This window comes from Lycorma delicatula, chromosome 5, assembly GCF_047948215.1.
Source record: "Lycorma delicatula isolate Av1 chromosome 5, ASM4794821v1, whole genome shotgun sequence".
NCBI lineage: Eukaryota > Metazoa > Arthropoda > Insecta > Hemiptera > Fulgoridae > Lycorma > Lycorma delicatula.
The window spans coordinates 99,552,834-99,574,247 of NC_134459.1; the positions used below are offsets into that span (position 1 = coordinate 99,552,834).

Consider the following 21,414-nt stretch of genomic DNA (forward strand, 5'->3'; position numbering starts at 1 on the left):
TATCTTAACATTAAAAAAAAATTATTGTAAAATTCTCACTTCCCCATAAATCGAATAAAGTTATCTTTTTATTTACTGTATATCTTTTAATCGAATTTTTTTACATCTTTCTTCGTTTTCAATTTTGGATAGCAACCAAAAAACAATATTTTTGGGTAATATTTAAAGCGGGAGATAAGAAAAAATTTTAAAAATATCAACTTATTAAATTTTTTAGAGATTTATTTGCTTTATTCACACTTCTAATGTTATTAAGTGTAAGTAATAAACTTTAAATAATAATAATAATAATAATAATAATAATAATAATAATAATAATAATAATAATAATAATAATAATAATAATAATAATAATAATAATAATAATAATAATAATAATTTTTTTATTTATTTATTTTATTTTATTTTATAATTGTGCAACAGAACAGTTACAAAACCTTTGTATGTCACACAATATCACATAAAGTCACAAAAGAACACCCACATATTAAAAATACAATATTCAAAACACAATAATAACAATAATAACAATTATGCAGTCAAATACAAAAAATAATTAGAACTTTAAAAACGGTAGCTACGGAGTGATAATAAAAACACATAGATGAAAACATCCAAAAACAAAAAGACAACACTACTAATACATTCCAAATAAAACAAGTTATAAGCAAATAATTTATAAGTAATAAGCTTCTAATTTGGCCGCCTTTTTGCAGGATTCAGTTAATGCAATTGAGCATAGGGGTCAAGTAGATGTGATATATTTTGATTTTAACTCATATAATAATAATAATAATAATAATAATAATAATAATAATATTCTTGTGTATAATAATACTTTGAATAATATTTTCTGTAATAATATTAGAAAATATAGCCGGCATCCATGGCGCGATTGGTAGCGTCTCCGCTTTTCACCCGGAAATCCTGGGTTCGAATCCCGGTCAAGCATGGCATTTTTCATATGCTGCAAATTTAAATTTGGGCTAAATGATCACAGCAGGCGATGCACTCACATCTCATTAAATAAAATAAAAATTTTTAAATAAAATTTCATAACAATTTACCCTCACCTCAATAAAAGAAATCTTTGGTAACATTTTATATGTGTACAGTTCTCAGTTGAAGTTTTTCCATTTAACATAGTAAATGTACAAAAATCCAAAAAAAATTTTGGATGATGATTTTAGAGTGAAGGAGCAAAAAAAAAGATAGATATTTGTTTTTTTTAATTTTTGTTTTATTTAAATTTTTATTGGTAATTTTACAATAAAATTTCATCTTAAATTATTCTTCCCCTAAAAAAGAAATATTAGGAAACTTTTTCATTTAAATTATTTTCCCACTTTATAAGAATTAATATCCCATTCCAAAAAGTATTACAACTTTGTTGTCAAATATTTAATCCAGCATAAAAAAACGACCCTAATACCCCAACCCCGATTACAGAAGTACTCCAGTACACAGCTAAACTCAGAGGGTTAATGGATTGAAGTTTGAGGTTTAATTTGTTTGGTTGGGGTTTGAAAGCAACTATTGTTTGGGTTTTTATCTTACATCTTCAGTTTTCTTTCGTAAATGAATTCCAGTAAAAGATTCCTTCAGATACAACCTGAAATATTTATAATACCAAATTAATTAAATCCTGTCTTAGTGCTTGGCCAACCAAGATATTTCGTCTCTTTACAACATTGTGTCACACATATCTATCCTTTTCCAACTGTCTTAAATAATTCGGAGTTTGTTATTTATTAATCCACCTTATTTTCAACATCCTCTTTAACTTTAGCTTTTCTATGTTTCACTCATGAATTGCTCTGCGGCGGTTTTCTCTTCAAAATAGTACAGGTATATATATGATCATTCACACACAAATACTACAAACAGAAAAAATAAAATTAAAATTTACTTTTTACAGAGAGCGTTGATTCGCTTGTAAGAATATACTTTTTAATACTTTTCAACCTATCTGATACGATTTAAGTCTATAAAAGTATGTACAGTCCTATGTCATTGCAATATTCCTCGGTTGTAATTTCTGCTAGAAGAGTGAGAATCAAACTACCGAGATAACATGTATTTATCTGAAAGAATGTTTTTATTATACGATATCTAATAAAAATGTAAGTATGAACTAACCAACCAGATATGCGTTTGAATTATTTTTATTTATTTTTACGTACTAACATTAAAACTGTAAAAATCTAATGTGAACAACACATTACTTTCTTGTACGCCTATTAAATTACATTTACACATTTTTTTAAAATGAATTTAAATTCAATCGATTGCAATCAAAAGGGAGGAGCACAACTAGACGTTACAACAGTCCTAAATTCAAAATTTCAACATCCTATGGGTAATCGTATTTGCGTTATCCGAGATACATACGTACGTACATACATACACATACGTACAGACGTCACGCCGAAACTCGTCAAATTGGTTTTAGGGATGGTCAAAATGGATATTTCCGTTGAAATCTGGAAACCGAAATTTTTCGCGATCACAATACTTCCTTTACTTCGTACAAGGAAGTAAAAAAGGGAAGTAATAAAAGCAGGAAATTTTAAATCAGGAATCAAAAAACGTAAAATATTAATCATAATAAATCAAATAAAACATAAATTTTTTAAATTTTTTTTTAACTTTGTGAAGAATGAAATACGTAAGTTGAAATTGAAACAGCATTAGATCTTTAAATTAAATTTAGACTTTTAAAACCGAATATTCGATTTAATTTTTTAAAAGGTGAATTATGAAATTATTGTATATTCTACATTAATATGACCAATAACCCTTTATTTTATTTCCGTTTGTAATTTTAAACAGAAATTCATATCACAAAAACCGTTCATATATTTATTTCGATTTTTTTCAACTTTTAGTTTCAATATGGCGTTAATTTCAATTTTTGAATTTAAGTCAAACAAATTATGGCTTAATAGATAAAATTCGAAGCCTTACATTTAAAAAAAAAAGTATTGTATTGAAAAATGGTTGTAACATATTTTCTACACCCCGGTTCGAAAATGGGAAACATTTAAAATTGAATTTTCTGCGAGCTGACATTTCTTCTTCCACTAAACATTAAATATATATATTTTTTATTTTATTTTATTTTTCAGCTACATTAATGTAGTTGAAATGAGGTCACGCTTGTTATCAACATTTATATCTTGGATTGAATAAGCAAACTGTCATTTTTTTTCGAGTTTGTATGACATACACTGCTCATTCGGTGATATCAGTTCCCTCAAATAGAAATAGGGTGTTCATAAAATTTTACAGATGTAATTTGGTTAAAATCTAATTTAATAGCTTAAATATGTACTTTTTTTAAATCAGTTATTTTAAGAATCTTACTTCTTTGTATTATATACAAAATATTTTTTGTATTAGATCAACCAAAGTATAGAATAAATAAAGAAGGATGATTACCTTATTCTACTATATATGCGGAAGCGCTTTCGCGATTAACTTGCATCATCAGCTGTATTATATATTCATATATTCATCTCAAATTACATTATAAATTACGTATAATTTAATAACATACGTTTCATGCATTTCTTTTTTTTATTTAAAATTTAAAACGTTTAATCTTTTTATTTTAAGAATTTAATCTTTTTCAGTTAAATTAGAAATTAAAACAAAATTTAAAAAATATGGAAAATTAATTAAAATAAAAAATTAAATTGAAATTACATTTAAAATATGTTTATATATATAAAAATGTGCCGTCAAGTGATAAAATCAAATTAAAATTAAAAATTTAAAACTGAAATTAAAAATTAAAATTAAAGTCAAATAAAAATAATTTTAAGTAAAGCAATTATAAAAATATATAAATAATAATTCCGCTTACCAACCAATGTACTTTGTTACGTAAGTGGAATTATAATTTTTATGATTTTATGTTATATATACACCAATGGGCCAAGCTAAATAAAATTATTCTAAAGCAATTATGCATGTTGTCCACTTTACTGCTTACTTTACTTAAATTTATTTTTAATTTTAATTTGATTTTACGCCTTGACGTCATATTTTTACATATGTAAAAATTTTTAGAATTTAATTTTAATTAATATTTTATATTTTTAATATTGTTTTAATTTTTAATATAACTGAATAAAAGTTTACTATAAAAAGATAAAAGGTGTAAGTATAAAAAGATGTAAGTCGGTTAAAATTTAATTTGTGTACACATAGGTTAAATTCTTGACCATAGGTTAAATTCTTTTCCTTTCTTAGCGAAAGATGTTTTTAAAAAACAACTTTTTACTTAATTACATTAATATTATACAAATAATATACATTTAAATTTTATTAAATTAATTATACGATGACATATTTTTTGGCATACATGCGAATATTATAAAAAAGAACGTTAAGTGTACATTTTAACGAACAAGCATCAGAATAATGCATTTTAAAAAGACAAAGCTGCAATTAACAGTTTTTTGAACAATTGATTAGTTAGAAAATAAGGGGTTGCTAGGTGCAGATGGCTTATATTATGTCAGGATGATATTATATGACCTTACTTATATAACTTTTTGTATAGATATTTTTCTGTTAACTGGATTTAATTTACCGTTCATAATTGATATGTAAAGAGGTACAAAGATACAGGTCCAGGTCGTCTTACATCCTTGTATTAGATAGTCATTACAACTGTAAGGGAGTATCACTTTCACGCTCTGATAGTTTAGTAAAAATATAATTTTATTGGACTAGAGGTGTCAAATGATGGATTTTGACAATCTTGTGATGATAATCTGTGAAAAGTTTAGAAATTTATGCGCGTTTTTGTACATTGAGAGCTAGAAATTCTATTCTTAATGCTTTTGTTTTTGTATAAATGTCTTTAAAAATTGACACTTATGATCACTAGGTATATCATTTTAGTTAATGAGATTTTATATTTTAATTATTCATATGTTTATTCCCTCCTGAAACGAAGTCAATTATTTGCCAAAACAACGTCTGATTCGTATATGGAAGTATATTATAACGACTTATTAGTGCTTTATATGTTAACAAGAGTATCTAAGTGAAACGGTACGGAATAACAAATTCTCTTTCATGAAACTTAAAAAAAATAATTTTTTAAACAAAGATATTTACAAAAAATACAAACTATTAAATCATACAACAAGAAATATATATTCTAGTACAGGGTTGTTGTAAGTTATATAAGAACTACGCAAATCATGCTATAATTCACTTTATTGTCCATTAATAAAAATAATTTCTCGTAGGATAAATTTCTGGCCTAAATACTTTAAATATTAGTCCCTACCTACTAACGTCTCTTTAGCTGCTGAATGTGGGCTAACCAGGCAAATTTGTTCTCAACCATGATATTTGATTAGGCTGTTTCATTACACTACATTCGCAACTACAAACAGAAATCTTAGGATAAAATTTAATATGATTTTTTTTTGTTGCACTAAAACCAATCTAAGGAAAAAGGCTCATGTGATTTGAAGACACCATAATTGGACGCCGTATCATTCGCGAGAAATATTACGTTGGTTCTGAAAGTTTCTAGTGTACAAGTCAATTATAAAAATTAAAAAGTAGTGTGGGAATCCATAATCGAACTATTACAGTCTCACAAATATTGCAATGAGGATTTTAAATAATTTATTTCTATTAATACAACTAACGATGTAAGAAAACAAAGATGTAATATTTAACTTCACAACACCATAAATTAATGAATTAAATGATAACGAAAAATTCAATTTTGTTAACGCAATTTGGTATATTAAGCTAAATTTATATACCAAAGATAAAATGGGATTGTTTTAATAATTCTGTATCAAATTATAAAAAACGAATTTAAAAAATACGTTATCCTATTTAGGACTTAAAAGACTAAAATTAGATGATAAACCTATATTTCCTGATATTGTACTGGTATTTTAGGTATTGGGGCAACAGGAATTGGAATGAATTGTGGTGGTCGAGGTGTAATTTCTTTAGATTCCATTGGTATTTTTTCTAAAATTGGGGGAATATGGAGTAATATATATCTATTATCAAATAATTTAGGCTCAGTACCAGCGATATCAGGTTGAGATATATATTGGGAAGCATAATTAGGTATTTTAGGTATCAGATGTGTCACACGAGCTTCAGATACTTTTGAGTCATTAAACAGGATATTAGTGTCATACTGAGCTATATCTGATCGAAAAACTGGCATTCTTCTACCATTCGCTCCAAGAACGCTTTCCCTTAAACGCGCCTTTCCAAGCGTAGTATTAGTATGATCCAATCCAAAGCCATGCATTCTCTGTTTAAACCCAAGGCTTTTTTGTTCTTCTTTTGCAGTGGATCCTGCTTTTCGTTCCTCTGAAAAAAATTACCATTTGTAGACAATATTATTATTTAATAAGAATTTAAAGAAGTTAATAATTATGAGATTATCTCTAAAACAGTTATTTTAGGTAAGAGTAGGAAATTATTTGTACATGGTATTTAAATACTGAACAAGAATAAAGGTGCTCACATAGCCTACAGGATAAGCGCTCTTGCTAGATGAAAAAGATTCCAAAAACCACGTGATTCTTTTCAACCTCAGTATTAGTCCAAACAAATACAACTTTGTTTGTATTTGTTTGTCCTAATACTGGATTGTGGAAAAGGAATTATGGAACTGCATTGAGGAAAATGGATTATAATACTAAATCACGTTTTAAGACGATTAATCTTCCCTTACAATGCCTTCAAACCACTAATTTTTCATGGAGTAGAGGGTTAAACTTTTCAAATGGAAAGAGTAGGGTTGTGACACATCATATTAAAAACATTGGAAAAATTTTAAAAAGGCGTAAAATATTTCAGAATATGAGAAATTTAACCGAAACGACGACTATTTAATTTGTTCACAGTTATTTCAAGATATATCTCAAGTAGTTTCTCATACTGAAATATACATTTTTTTTTTTAGGCAGGAGCATTTGCTATATTTTGTTTTTCTATATTTAATTGTTGAAAATTTATTTACGGGCACCCATACTTAATTGTTACTATATATATATAAATTACGTCAGAAAAATTAATAAAAGTTATTTATTTTTTGTTATAAGAGTGAGTTTGCAAAGTAATTAGTTTATTAATAGTTGGAATAAACTGGGCAAGTAACCATTATCAGCATATATAATATATTAGTAATAGATAAATAACTAAGCAATATTTTAGTTTTTTTTTTATCTTGAATTTTACGGGCATCGACTGCTAAGGTCATTAGCCCTCGTCACAATCTTTAAAAGAAATTACTATCACCATCTGGATCGTCATATGTAAGGGTGTAAAGGGCCCTTACATTTTATTTAAAAGCACAAACTACACAAAACATTTAAGACATAAAAGACAAGGACAATCACAAACACTTACGGGGTGTAAAGGGCCCCGATATTAAAATTTGAGATAAGGTTCTCAAAAGACCATGAAATTAAAATTAAAATTAAACTTATCAATACCATTTCTTTCTTTCTTTATATATATATATATATATATATATATATATATATATATATATATATATATATATAAACTACCGCTTAGAGTATCTTTTACCACAGCTTTAAACTTTCATTTTATAGACTTTTAAGAAGTCCACTGGCGTGTAGAAATGCAACTATATTTTCTTCATTTCCATTATCCAGATCAGCACTAATATTATTTGTAACACGGAACCTCTTTCTGAGGTCCTCATATATGGTACACTCTTCTATTAGATGCTTGATTGTCAGTGTTTTATTACAAACACCGCACATTGGTCTCACTTCGCCGGTTAACAAATATAAATTTGTTAATCGCGTGTGACCGATTCTAAGTCTGGTCACAGCTACTTGTTCACGGCGAGTCAACTTAAAGTCGCTTTTCCATTTATAAGGAGAAGTTTTTACTGAGTTTAATTTTGTATTTAAACTCCTCCATTCAGCGTTCCACTTGTTTCTTACTATGTTTGTTAGACGGTTTTTAACATCTGCCACTCTTACAGGAAATGCATCCAAATCATCGCAGACTGTTGCCTTTCTGGCAGCTTCGATTGCGATTTCATTACCTGTAATACCAGCATGCCCCGGAGTCCATACAAATACGCATCGCTGTCCTCGTTGTTTTAGTACGTATAAAATGGACAGGATGTTTGCAATTAGGACATCCTTAATGTTCTTGTTCCGAATTGCGACAAGTGCACTTAATGAATCGGAACATATTAGCACTCTCTCTTCGCAATAGTGTTCAGTGTAGCGAAGAGCTTGCTGAATTGCAGTGAGTTCTGCCGTGTAAACACTGGCCACATCTGGCAGTTTCCAAAAGTGGGCTTCTTCATTTACATATATTGAGCATCCAACACCATGTTCGGTTTTAGAACCATCAGTATAAATTCTAATATGTTCTTCGTAGCTACTGACGGTTGCCAAAAATTCCTGTTGGATGATCACTGCTGGTTTTTTTTTATTTCTCCTTGAGAGAGATCCAAATTTGTATTTACCGCTGGCAAGAACCATGGCGGTATTTCTCTAGTAGAAATTGCCAATGTATCTGGAATGGCAATTTCATATTTACTTCTTAATTCGTGGTACCTAATTCCGGCTGGTCTGGAATAGGTAGCACGACGTTCGTATAATGCAGCCATAGGATGGATGTTTAAAAGTTTATTATTTATATGGGCAGGATAAGCCCATATATTTGCTGCATATCTTAACAAGAGGATCTCTCTTCTATAATGTAGTGGCATTATTCCGGCTTCAGACATCAGACTAACCGCCGGACTTGTGCGGAAAGCGCCTGTTGCGTATCTTATTCCGCTATTATGAATTACGTCTAACTTTTTTAAATGCGACTTTCTAGCGGATGAATATACGATACATCCGTAGTCTAGTTTATTATTTTAGTTTAGTTTTTTATTTTAGTTTATTATTTTAGTTTCTAGTTTATTATTTTAGCAATATTGTTCCGATTAATGATAAAAAACAATTAATTTTAATCAGTTTTTGCGACACGTAATGAACTATTTCAAATCACGAAAAAAAAGAAAAATTAAAGTTAGGCTACTATTAAATAATTTTAACATAAAAACACGATAAAATAATGTTAATAAAAAGTATTTTTTGTCCATGTACTACACAGTAGGACCCCTTAATTTACGAGGTCGGAGTGTTTACTCCACGCTTGATAAGTGGCTGTGAGTAAAAATCATTTAATTTTTTGCATATTCGGAAGCAATTTCTTTAGTTTTCTTTTTCACATACAATAAGAAATTAATATTCTTCAAAATTTTCTAACAAATTGTTTGGATTCCACTTAGAAAGCCTATGTAGAATCGTAGACAAAAACAATGTGATTACTTTAATTTAATTCTCATTAATTTTTTTTAAGTGTTTCAATAAAAAAATTTTATTTACGAGACCTTTGAGGTTGGTAGTAATTTTTGTATTTAACTTATAAGCATCAATAAGACGATTGATGCTTATAAGCATCCTTTTTAAATTCCAGAATTACTAGAGCAATTATCCATTCCGTAACAATCCGTTTTTGCGCCCAATACTAATCAGAAGCTTTTAACTTATCTACGTCAGGGCTCTAAATAAGCGAAAAGAACAGTTCCAGATTTACATTGTTTGTACCATATAGTGCAAACCAATAAATGTGTCGTATAAAATCTACAGTAGGCTGACGCTTACAAAGCGTAAAAGTTGTGAGAAATTTTAAAATGCCTTCAGATTTTATAAACACGGGTATTAATATTATTTTGTGTAATTTATATACTGACGATGCCATAAAAGTATAAAAGGATAAACTACTTAGTCTAGGTATTGACAATGATATAAAAACTGATAATTTTTTCCTGAGAACATTTTTTAAACGTCCTGGACACTGTTTCAGACAGATTATTTATATTGTACAACGATCCCTTTTGAGTTACATAAATTTATGCAGTTTTATAATTTTTAGATATCCTAAGTAAGACAAAGTAGAGCCATTTTGTCATTTTGTAGGTCGTTCCTATTGAAGTAAAAATCGGTCGTAAATAATAAAACCTGTTAAAAAAATTAACCGATTTATGTTTTTGGGTCGTACAATAACTCCTTTTGAAAAGGTGATTATTAGGAAAAGACTGAGAGATATAACAGGATGTGTGATATCATCAATAAAACTCTGCGTAATAAGGCAAGACGAGACACTTACTGAAATTAAATACTCTAAAACTATAGTTTTCCAATAGGCTTAAATAGAGAAGGGACATGACATCGTCTTATATCCGAGGGTAATAGCAGGTCTGAAGCTGCGATTTTGTTATCTGTTTTAGGAGTTACGCGAAAAGATCAGATCAGATGATCATTTTCAAATTTTAGGTATTTATAACTTAAATGAAGGATTAGATTATTATCGTGATTAAGGTGGAAAGATCATTTGGAGCGAATGAATATTCTGTTTAAGATACTTTTGCAGTAGAATTAGAGCTTGTAGATGTATAAATTACATTTAATTTGACTAAAATAAGAAAAAGAAATACCTTTGATGTTCACAACAGGTTAAGGATTAAAGAGGAAAAAATACGGATTAACGAGGTAAGGATTAAAGAAAAAAGTAGAAAATTTTTAAAATAAAATTAATAATATTATAATGAAGTAAATTCTATATACTGTAAAATGTAATAACAAATGATAAAATGTATTTATTAATTATTAAAAATATATTAATTAAATTTAAGAATAAAAACAATTAATACTTTTATTAATAAATTAGGTGATTTTTAAAGTTATTTTAGTATTATTTAATAAACATTAGCGTATAATAATAATAATAATAATTTTTTTTTTTTTTTTTTTTTTTTTTTGTGGAGGGAGGTGGAAATGCATTTACGCACGGAGTGTCGGGCTCCCGCTGACGGTATTATCCAATCACCATCAGCGGACTACCGACTAAAACCACCCCCCTTTCTACCAGGGCTCGACCCGGAACCGTTTATCGCATTACTTCCGGTCGAGTCCTCCTATACTAGCCTGTTTGGTGCTACCTAATTTTCAGGACTGTCCAGGTCAACCTTTTTGGCCCTGAGTATGTTGCCGACGAATCGGGCTACGCTTTCCCAGCTGCCCAGGTCACAGAGCATCATCGTAACCACGTTGTGGGGACTCAGTGCTCCGTGATCCGCCTCTAATGTCCCTCGATCTGCCGCCCACCGAGCACATTTGAAAAAGGTGTGCTCAGCGTCGTCCCGTACACCGGGACAATACAGGCAGTCGGGGGACGGCGCTCTCCCTATGACATGGAGGTAAGCGCGGAAGTACCCGTGACCCGTTAAAAATTGGGTCATGTAGTACTCCACTTCTCCATGCCGTCGCTCCGTCCACGGTCTGACCAGAGGAATAAGCCTTGCGGTCCATCGTCCTCTGGTCTCGTGGTCCCAGGTCTCTTGCCATGCGAGGAATGTGCGAGTGCGTTCCTCGTTGGCAATGGTCACCCGGTCACCGCCTGCCCGCCGCCTCCCGTAGATCGCCTGGCGCTCCCTTGCTAAAGTAGCAATGAGTATGACGCCGGCAATCACAAGTACTGCAGACTCGGAGATCGTCCGATACGCGGAAGCGACTCGCAAGGCTGCGGTGCGTTGCATCTGCGCGAGCCGCTTCCGGTTTCTCGCAACTCTTAATGCCTGGGCCCACACTTCCGACCCGTATAGCAGGATGGAATGTACCGTGGACATCAGCAATCGCCGTCTGCTGGCCTTCGGTCCGCCGACATTCGCCATAAGCCGGCTGAGAGCAGTTACGGCTCTCGCAGCTTTGTCGGCGGCTGTACGAAGCTGCTCAGCAAAGCTGAGTTTCCGGTCAATCATCATACCGAGGTACTTTGCGGCCGGCTTGGTCTCGACAACCTCTACCCCGACCCGCAGGGAAAGAAGGGTGTCGATACGTTTCTTCGTGAGAACTACGATCTCCGTTTTGCTGAGAGCTAGAGACAATCCATGATCGTCCAGCCAGGCACCGACTCTGTGCATGGCCCGACTGAGCCTCAGTTGGGCGCGCTCCACGTCGTGGTCTGCGACAAGTAGCGCAACGTCGTCAGCGTACCCAACCAAGGCAGATTCTTCAGGCATCTCCAGCCTCAGCAAGCCATCGTAGACGGCGTTCCAAAGGTCGGGGCCGAGAATCGACCCCTGCGCCGCCCCTGACGTGATCGTAGTCCTACGCCAGCCTGCTGCGGTCTCGTAAATGAGACCGCGGTTCCTCAGGTATGCGTCTACTATTCTCAGAAGGTATTGAGGCACATGGAACGAATGCTCCAGGGCCCGAATCATATCGCTCCATCGTGCGGAGTTGAACGCGTTTTTTACGTCCAACGTAACGAGAAGGACCACACGTCGCGAAAAATGATTGTGGTCCTCTGCTCGCCGCACTGCCTCAACAACCTCCTGAATTGCGTCTAGGGTCGATCGACCCTGCCGGAAACCGTACTGGTTAGGTGACAGGCCACCTGCCTGATTCATCGCCGTAACCAGTCTTTTCTTTAACAGCTTCTCCAATATCTTCCCAGCTGTGTCAAGCATACACAATGGGCGGTAGGAGGACGGCGACTCTGGGTTTTCTTTTCCTTTGGGAATTAGCACAAGACGCGCGGTCTTCCACCTGGCACTAAAAGAGCCAGCCTTCAGACATGCATTATACATGTCTAGTAGAAGACGGGGCCTGCAGCGCCCCACTAGTTTGAGTACCTCGGCCGGTATACCGTCGGGACCAGGGGCTTTTTTACATTTCAGCGACCGTAGGACTCCTTCCAATTCCTCCATCGAGAAGAGCGGGAAGTCGCCCACGTCGCTGAAGTCCCGCTCGGCACGGACCGAGTGCGCCGGGAACAACGTCTTAACGACGTGTTCCGCTTTAGCTTCGTCTAGTGGAGCTGGTGACCGCGAGACCCCCAATCGCCGAGTTACTATCTTGTAACCTAGCCCCCAAGGGTCTGCATCCACGGTCTCCGTCAGTTCTCTCCAGCAGTGTGCCTTGCTCACGTTGATGGCTCGACGGAGCCGCTTCTTTGCCGTCTTGTACTCGGCTGACCTGGCGTTCGCGTCTATGCGATTCCTCGCACGTTGCGCCACTCGTCTTAGTCGAAGACACTCCCGGCGAAACCCCGCAATCTCCGGTGTCCACCAGTACACGGGTCGCTTCTGGTGCCTCGGCCCCCCGTGGGGCATGGAGGCGTCGCATGCAAAAGCGATCAGCCGCATAGTCGCAGCAACTACGGCTTCAGCGCCAGCGTCCCCCCCGTTGGCGAAGTTTTCAGGGGCTACCACCCCTAAGGAAATCTTTGAGGAGAATTTATTCTCGTCAATTTTGTTGATGTTATATTTTTTCGCCTGCTGTGGGGGAATTATAATAATAATAATAATAATAATAATAATAATAATAATAATAATAATAATAATAATAATAATAATAATAATAATAATAATAATAATAATAATAATAATATAATAATAATAATAATAATAATAATAATAATAATAATAACATTAATAATAATAAAGATGCGTACAGGCAAGGCAAAGTCAGATTAAGGATAAAACAAGAGGTGGAAAAAATGATTAGCACGTACGAACTTAAAAGTGCAGATTATGCATTAGAAATGAAAAAGCAAAAGCTAGCTGCCCTCACAAAACGATTGAAACGACATAAGAAGTCAAACAGAAGAAGAGAAGAAAATAAAAATTTCGAACAAAATGAGGGATTATTTTACCGAAAATTTTCAGAGGAGAAAACTCTGAACTACCATCCCAAGAACAAGTGGAAGAATTTGGAAAAGCATCTGGTCGAGTAGTACAGTACATAATAAAAATGCCGCCTGGATAAAAGCAGAAGATAAAAAATGGAGGAACATCGAAACAATGGGTTACAGTAAGATCACATTTAATGATGTGAGGGAAGCAGTTAACCACGTTCAGAATTGGAAGTCGCCAGGGTCGAATAAAGTACATAACTTTTGACTAAAAAAGTTTGATGTAGCGCACCGAATATTAGCAGAGGCATATAATGATATAATTGAACATCCAGAGAATACAACTAAGTAGTTAACAGAAGGGATAATATTAGTTTTGCCTAAAAGTAATAACACGAAAGACTCAGCTCAATATAGACCAATAACATGCCTTCAGACAACATATAAATTATTGACAGCAATTATTGCCAGCAAAATATACAAGCACCTGAAAACCAACAAAGTCCTCCATTTGGAGCAGAAGGGATGTGCAAAAGCCGCGAGGGGTAGCAAAGAACAAATAATCATAGATACGGTAACCACGCAACAAGCCCGATACACTAAAAGGAATCTGTGGATGGCCTATATAGACTATAAAAAGGTATTGGATAGTGTGCTACACTCGTGGCTGACGAAGATCTTAGAAACCTATCAAGTTGATGAAAAGACGATTAGGTTTGTGAGGCATGCAATGAGTGCTTGGAGCACGATGCTAATTGCAAACAGTGGAACAAGAAAAATACAAGCAGGACCCATAAATGTAAGTAGAGGAATATTTCAACGGGACGCCCTGAGCCCGCTCTGGTTCTGTATGGCTATCAACCCGCTCTCAAGCATGCTAAAGAAGGCAAAATACGGTTACAATATAAAATCGCGAGCAGGAGATTACAAACTGGCACATCTATTCTACATGTATGATTTAAAGATTTATGGAGGGACTGAACATCAGCTGCAGCAACTGCTCAAACTTGTCGAAATGTTCAGCGAAGACATTAAAATGGAGCTAGGAATAAGTAAATGCAAGATAAACGCCATTGTGAAGGGAAAGTTCCACCAGGCGCAGAATTACGACCTGCAGGCCCAGGGTAGCATAGAAGCAATGAAAGAAGGAGAAGACGTGTACAAGTACCTAGGATGCGATCAAACGATAATATTGGAGCACAAAGCCATTAAGGAAAAATTTAAGAAAGAGTATGAAAAGAGATTAAAATTAATTTTAAATTAGGAACTTAATGGGGGAAATAAAGTGAAGGCAGTGAACACATATGCAGTACCAGTACTCACGTAAAATACAGTGAAGCAGAGTTAGACGAGTTGAACAGACTCACTAGAAAAATATTCTACCAAGAAAAGTCCCACCATATCCACTCGTCAAAAAAAAGATTCACGCTCCCGAGAAAGGAAGGTGGAAGAGGAGTACTCGATATTAAAATCTATGCTACGGCCAGGATGAAAATTTAAGGGATTACTTTCATAGCAGGTAACACCCCTTCTATCAAGCCATCGTAGCGGCAGACCAAAACTGCACGCCATTAAACCTAGCTAACCAGACTAACAGCATAGAACACAGAAAGAGAGCAATGAAGATAAAATTCTAGATTGGGAAAGAAAAGAGTTACATGGGAGATATCGGCACCATCTAGAGCAGTAAGGAGTCGACAAAGCAGCTTCAAATAATTGGCTTGTGAAGGGAAAGTTACATTCCGAGATGAAGGGGTTTATATGTAGCATACAGGATCAAGTAGTAGCAACGAGAAATTTTAAGAGATTTATTCTTAAAGAAAATATCAACAACAAATGTAGACTATGTATGCAACACATAGAAACAATAGATCATATAATCACTGGTTGTCCAATTCTAGCTCCTACGGAGTAAACCAGGAGGCACAACAACGTGGCAAAAATTGTACACATAGAACTCTGCGATAGATACAAGTTAGAGTTTCAAAAAGGGTCCTACTATACTTATGAGCCAGCCTCCTTTTTGAGAACAACGCAAAAATTTTCTGGAACCAGAGAATTGTAACAGCAAAACCCATCAACTGTAATAAGCCAGATATAGTAGTAGTTGATAAAATGAAAAAAGTAACTTACCTAACAGACATAGCTACCCCATCAGGTAACAACATCAACACTAAACACAATGAGAAGCTGCAGAAATATACAGATCTTGCTTTTGAAATTAAAGAAATGTGGAATCAAAAAGAAATTTATATAATTTAAATAATTATATCTGCAGAGGGAATAATACCGTCTACTTTGCACAACAGTCTTGAAAAACTGATGATCCATTGGAAGACCCACGCGCTAATGCAAAGAAGCGTGATAATTGACACCTGCCATGCTGCCCGGAAGGCATTTAGTCAACAATAGCAAGCCTAATCTTGTTGGTATTAATTACTCCGAGTTTAAGGAATGTCACCGGCAAAAGTAAAAGTTGTGAAAGTGTGGGATAATAATAATAATATAAAAATGACAAAGTATAGTGTTTCATGAGTCAAAAGAAAAATTAAATCACTCATTTAAAAAAAACATTTAAGATTGTTCGAATCTTATATTATGAAATGATAAATATAAAATATAAATATCGTGGACGTTGAAACATTATATAATTTTATAAGCAGATATGTATGATTAACAAACAAGAAGAGAAATCAAGTAACATGAATAATTACGATTTGATAAAACTATAGATCAGTTAATTAAATTTTATACTAGCTTTATCCTACGCAATCACTGACTATTGGTAAATAATTAATTCAAATAATTGTTAAAAATAAATACTAACGTACGCTTTCTATTGTATGATTTCACTGATAAATAATTTTCCCAACTCATGAATTACTGGTGAGGGCTCTTCGATAACGCAGTAAGCGACATGGGATTCTCTAATAAAATAAATGTGTTTAAAAATCTGATGTGGACAAGACATGACTTCCTTGTACGCCTATTAAATTACATTTTCACTTTTTTTTTTTAAAAGTAAAAGTACATAAAATTTTATTTCATTAAAAACTTCTGATATTTTTTGTTATTATTGAATTATTATTCATCATACATTTTTTTTATAATGAGCAGTTAATAATTATTAATAAATCAATATATTTAAATTAAAAAAAAGAAAGTTAAAAAAAGGAGATGAAGTCTTATTCCAACCGATGTGCCTTCCCTTAAGATCCAAATATTTCATTAATTAAAATTTTATTTGATTATAACTCTGGAACCAATGAAAACCAGTAACACTTATGATATATCGTTGAAAACATCTCAATGAGAGCTTATTACTGCAGTTAAGAAAAAGTCCAAAATCCAGTTTTTTGGGGGATTTTGGGTTTTATTGGACACTTTTGGTTCATTCGATTGCAATCAAAAGGCAGGTGTACAACTAGATGTTACAACAATCCTAATACAAAATTTCAGTATCCTACGGCTAATAGTTTTTGAGTTATGCGAGGTATATACTTACGTACATACATATATACATACATACGTAGATACGTACTTATAGATGTCACGCTGAAACTAGTCAAAATGGATTCAGGGATGGTCAAAGTGGATGTTTCTGTTGAAATATAGAAACCGAAATTTTTCGCGATCACAATACTTCCTTTACTTCGAACGAGGAAGTAAAAAGCACAAAATAAAAATTCAAAACGTGGCTTGAAAATCTTAATTAGTTAAAGGTAACAGAGTTAAAGATCCGTACAATATTTTTTACACTACCTAAATGATTTGAATCGACATAAAAAACCTATTAAACATTTGTTTATTTACCAATTTTTAAATGTTTCAAAATTAAGAATTTTTACATTTATTATGTAGGCTGATTTTTAGGTTCTAGTTTAAGTTTATAAGTTCCAGGTCAATTTGATATCGTTCAAAATAAATATGTACATTTTTAAAATAAATAAATAATTTAAAACCAGAAAATTCATTAATCATTATTAATGAATTGTTTACAAAAAATAAAAACCTGAAACTAGTTGCGTATTACGATTGTTAAACTATTATCACATATAAAAAAAAACAAACATAAAATAGATAAAATGAAATAATAGAAATTGTAACGATAAAAAAATAAAATTATTATTTTCCATGCGTATCTGTGTGCGTGCGAGTATATAGTAGCGTGTGAGTTATATATGTATAATTGTTAAAGTACAAAACCCTTAAATAATTTTTTAGTAGTTAAACTGGAAAAATTAAATTTTGTGTATTTCTACATTGAAATAATATATTTTTCCGCATGAAAAATAGATCGATATAAAAAATGGAAACTTATGTATAAATAAATAAACATTATTTATTCAGTTGTTGTAACCATATGCTTAGCACGTAGGGAGGAGGCAGTTCAAAAATGGAAAAAAACTAAGGAAGCTAAATGGAAAAGCTAAGGTTGTCGAACTATATCATTTTGTAGGATATAAAAACAAAACTTTTGAAGTAAAAAACTTCGGTTTATGATAATTGTAACTAATGTGGAGAGGCCATTTAATGTTTTTTACAGCTATTTTCAAATGTGGTTTACAGTTCATCCTAAATTGAAGTCTGTTACCGAACAATAGATTTTTTCGAGGTAAAGCATTTACTAAATTTAATGTTTCTATGTTTGATTGTTGAAAAGTTATTTAGTGGTGGCGATGCTTTGTTAAACACACACACACACACACACACACACACACACACACACACACACACACACACACACACACACATATTTTCTCTTTCTCTCTCTTTCTCTCTCTCTCTCTCTCTATATATATATATTAATATATGAAGGGTGGGAAAAAAGTTTGGAACATATATTTTATCTCGAGTTCTAGTTGATGTAGGGGCGTTGGTAAGCTCTTTGTTACAATTATAGTGTTGAAAATGCATTAAATAAAACAGATGTTCCAAAAATTAACAAAATATTTTTCTTCTTTCTTTTTTTAATCATAAGAAAGTACTTACTTATTATTATTTAGTTTTTACTTTTAAATATAAGAGTATTGCTATATTAGTTCAAGAATTTCTGTCAAAACTTCTTGTCAAAATTTCTGACAAAACTGTCTTTTTGATTATAAAAGACACTTTTCTTTTATATTAATTACAGAGTTATAGGGAGTTGAATTTTTTGAATTCACTGTGTTGTCTTGTTTTGTCACAGAAACTAAAGGACCAAATTTAAAAAAAGTAATAATGGGTTTAAATAAAAGTTATTGCTTATGTACAAATTACTCCAAAATATTATATCCTTCTTATATTAAAAAACATATATTTTCCTGAATGAATAAAGTTTTTAAAATTAAGCAATTTTTCCTTTTTTTAAGTTTTTCAAAAAACGTTTTTCTCATGGGCAGGTGTTCAAAAAATTCGTATAACTAAATAATACTTTCGTTGACGGATCTATAACATAACAAATGCATCTCTGCTCAAATAACAAATAATATTCTTTTACATATGATTTAATTAATTTGTATTATTAACATTTTTGACATAATGAAATATCTGAAACGTATTCCTTAGGAAGAGTGAATAAATGTGTAGAATGTTTATAATTGACTTGAAGAAGAAAGGCCCAACAGTAATTAAATCATTTATATTCTGTTTTATTCTGGCTGTGACCTTGTAACAGTTGCCAATGGAAGATATTGAAATGAATTTTTTGTAGCTTGTAAAAAAATGCCATTCCATAACTGGACTCGAACCCAGAAACGTCTGGATGAAAGGAAGAGATATTATGCCGCGAAGCTTCGAAATTTATTAAACCACGAAAATTTATACTATTTAGTTTAATAATTTATAATTTATAGTTTTTTTATTTAATTTAAAGCTATTTATACAATTTAATTTGCTTCTATAGGATATGTTGAACATTTTGTACATAATAACTAAGTTTTATTTAATTTTCTTAAAAATTAAGTAAATAGCTTTTAAATTTCGATCTAGTGTAAACAAGACAATGCAACAAAATCATGATTACAAACCGTTCAACTTCTCATATGTTAGTTTTTAATTAGAATAAAAATAATTATAATTAAAAACGGTTTTGTAATGAGGACTATTTGAACCTTCAAAAATTGTAATAGGCTTACATTTAAGAAAGTAAAAATATTTTATTTTGTTAATTTGTTAATTTTTCGGCCTTCTTTATTTTTAGTGGACTCTGCGTACAGCTCTAATGAAGATCTTTACAATGTCTTATCAACGCCTTGCTACATCGACTAGAAGCGGAGACGAAACATATACCAGATTTTTTCCAACCATTTGTATATGATGGATAGTAATTTCGGTTTGACAGACACATTTAAGTCACTATCTTGAAAAATACTACAAAAATTGAAATAATCTGGTTACTGATTTTTTTTCAGTTATAAAACAAATTAGAATATATATATATATATATATTAAATATATAAATTTCAGAAGATTCATAACAAGGAATATCTCTAACTGATTAAAGAAATCCATTTTTCGTGTTCAACTACATCACATGAAATACGATTTAAGATCACTTTTAAGCACATTCTTAACATTCTACTCCTGAGAAATGATTGTTTGAATGTAAAAGTACACTCACTTTAATAACACCATCATATTTATGATTTGTTTTTCTGTTCATGAGGTTCTGATGAGATTACATATAACATTTTTAATACAAATTTAATTTCTTAATTAAATACAAAGATATTTTTTCAGGTAAAATTTTTTAAATGTTATATTCAGTAAAGCTCATTTTATAAACTAAGATTATCTTTATTATTTAAAAGTGAACAATTAAGAGTAAAAAATAAATGAACTTATTAAGTTACCTTTAAGTTTTGATAATATTGATGGATAAGCCGAAGCTATGCTGAAGGATATGATCGATAAAAGAACCGCGTTTGTAGTAATAAAGCCATCTCCGTTAAACTTCATTATTTTCAATAGAAAATAATTGTTACTGTATTTTCACTGAGGAGACTCAGTAACAAGATGTAATGTATAAGATTGTTTTCAATCATGTACTCTTATGCAGAACAAAATAGAGCAAATTTATACAGTCGAAACAGAGTAAATAGGCGTATCAAATATATTTGTATATGTTATCAATTATCAATTAAAAAATCATTCATAAATAATATATTTTTTAATCATTTATCTTTTTACTGAACTATAGCATATTTTAACATTTCTGTTATCTGTATTGAAAAAAGATTATTAACTTTTAAAAAAAAAATTTGATATATCATTTTGAATATTGATTTGAACTAATAAAAACAGATTACCGATTCATTAGGGACCATTAATATATATTTTATTAATATTTATTTTAATATATTTTTATCATGAAATGAATTATATTAGTTAGGACAAGTCCAGATAAACATTTATAATACATTTTTGAGTGATGTATTAACCTGATAATGTTATATATTACTTAAAGTAGTATTACTCATTAAAATTTAGAAGTGTAAACAAATAGATAGACGTTAATTCTATCTGGACCGTTTGAAATAATGTTGGTACTGCAAATATTTAAAATAATGAACTGGATATTTTACCTCGACAGGATATCGTAGTTAGCAAGAAGTCAGTCGAAAACCATCTCCACTTTGCGCGTCTACTGAGCTTTTTAAATTTTAACAAGTAATATTTGAAGGATGATTA

General features: G+C 31.8%; 1 protein-coding gene across 2 annotated transcripts; it reads right to left on the reverse strand.

Moving 5' to 3' along the window:
- Positions 1-1,287: 1,287 nt before the first annotated feature.
- On the reverse strand, positions 1,288-20,804 carry LOC142324492 (uncharacterized). Of its 2 annotated transcripts, XM_075365321.1 has the most exons (3): positions 20,577-20,804; positions 6,076-6,369; positions 1,288-1,612 (listed from the first exon to the last, which is right to left on the reverse strand). In XM_075365321.1, the coding sequence occupies exons 1-3, from the start codon at positions 20,680-20,682 to the stop codon at positions 1,602-1,604; spliced, it is 411 nt and encodes a 136-aa protein (XP_075221436.1). In that variant the 5' UTR covers positions 20,683-20,804; the 3' UTR covers positions 1,288-1,601. The 2 variants fall into 2 exon arrangements, with proteins under 2 accessions (XP_075221436.1, XP_075221434.1); XM_075365319.1 differs by lacking the exon at positions 1,288-1,612 and having other exon boundaries at positions 4,977-6,369.
- Positions 20,805-21,414: the final 610 nt, after the last annotated feature.

Excerpts from the sequence above, each read along its gene's own strand:
- LOC142324492 (XM_075365319.1), bottom strand. The coding sequence starts at position 20,682 with ATGAAGTTTAACGGAGATGGCTTTATTACTACAAACGCGGTTCTTTTA. Across the intron at positions 6,370-20,576 it reads AATATTATCAAAACTTAAAG|AGGAACGAAAAGCAGGATCC; the intron begins GTAACTTAATAA and ends AATTTTTTTCAG.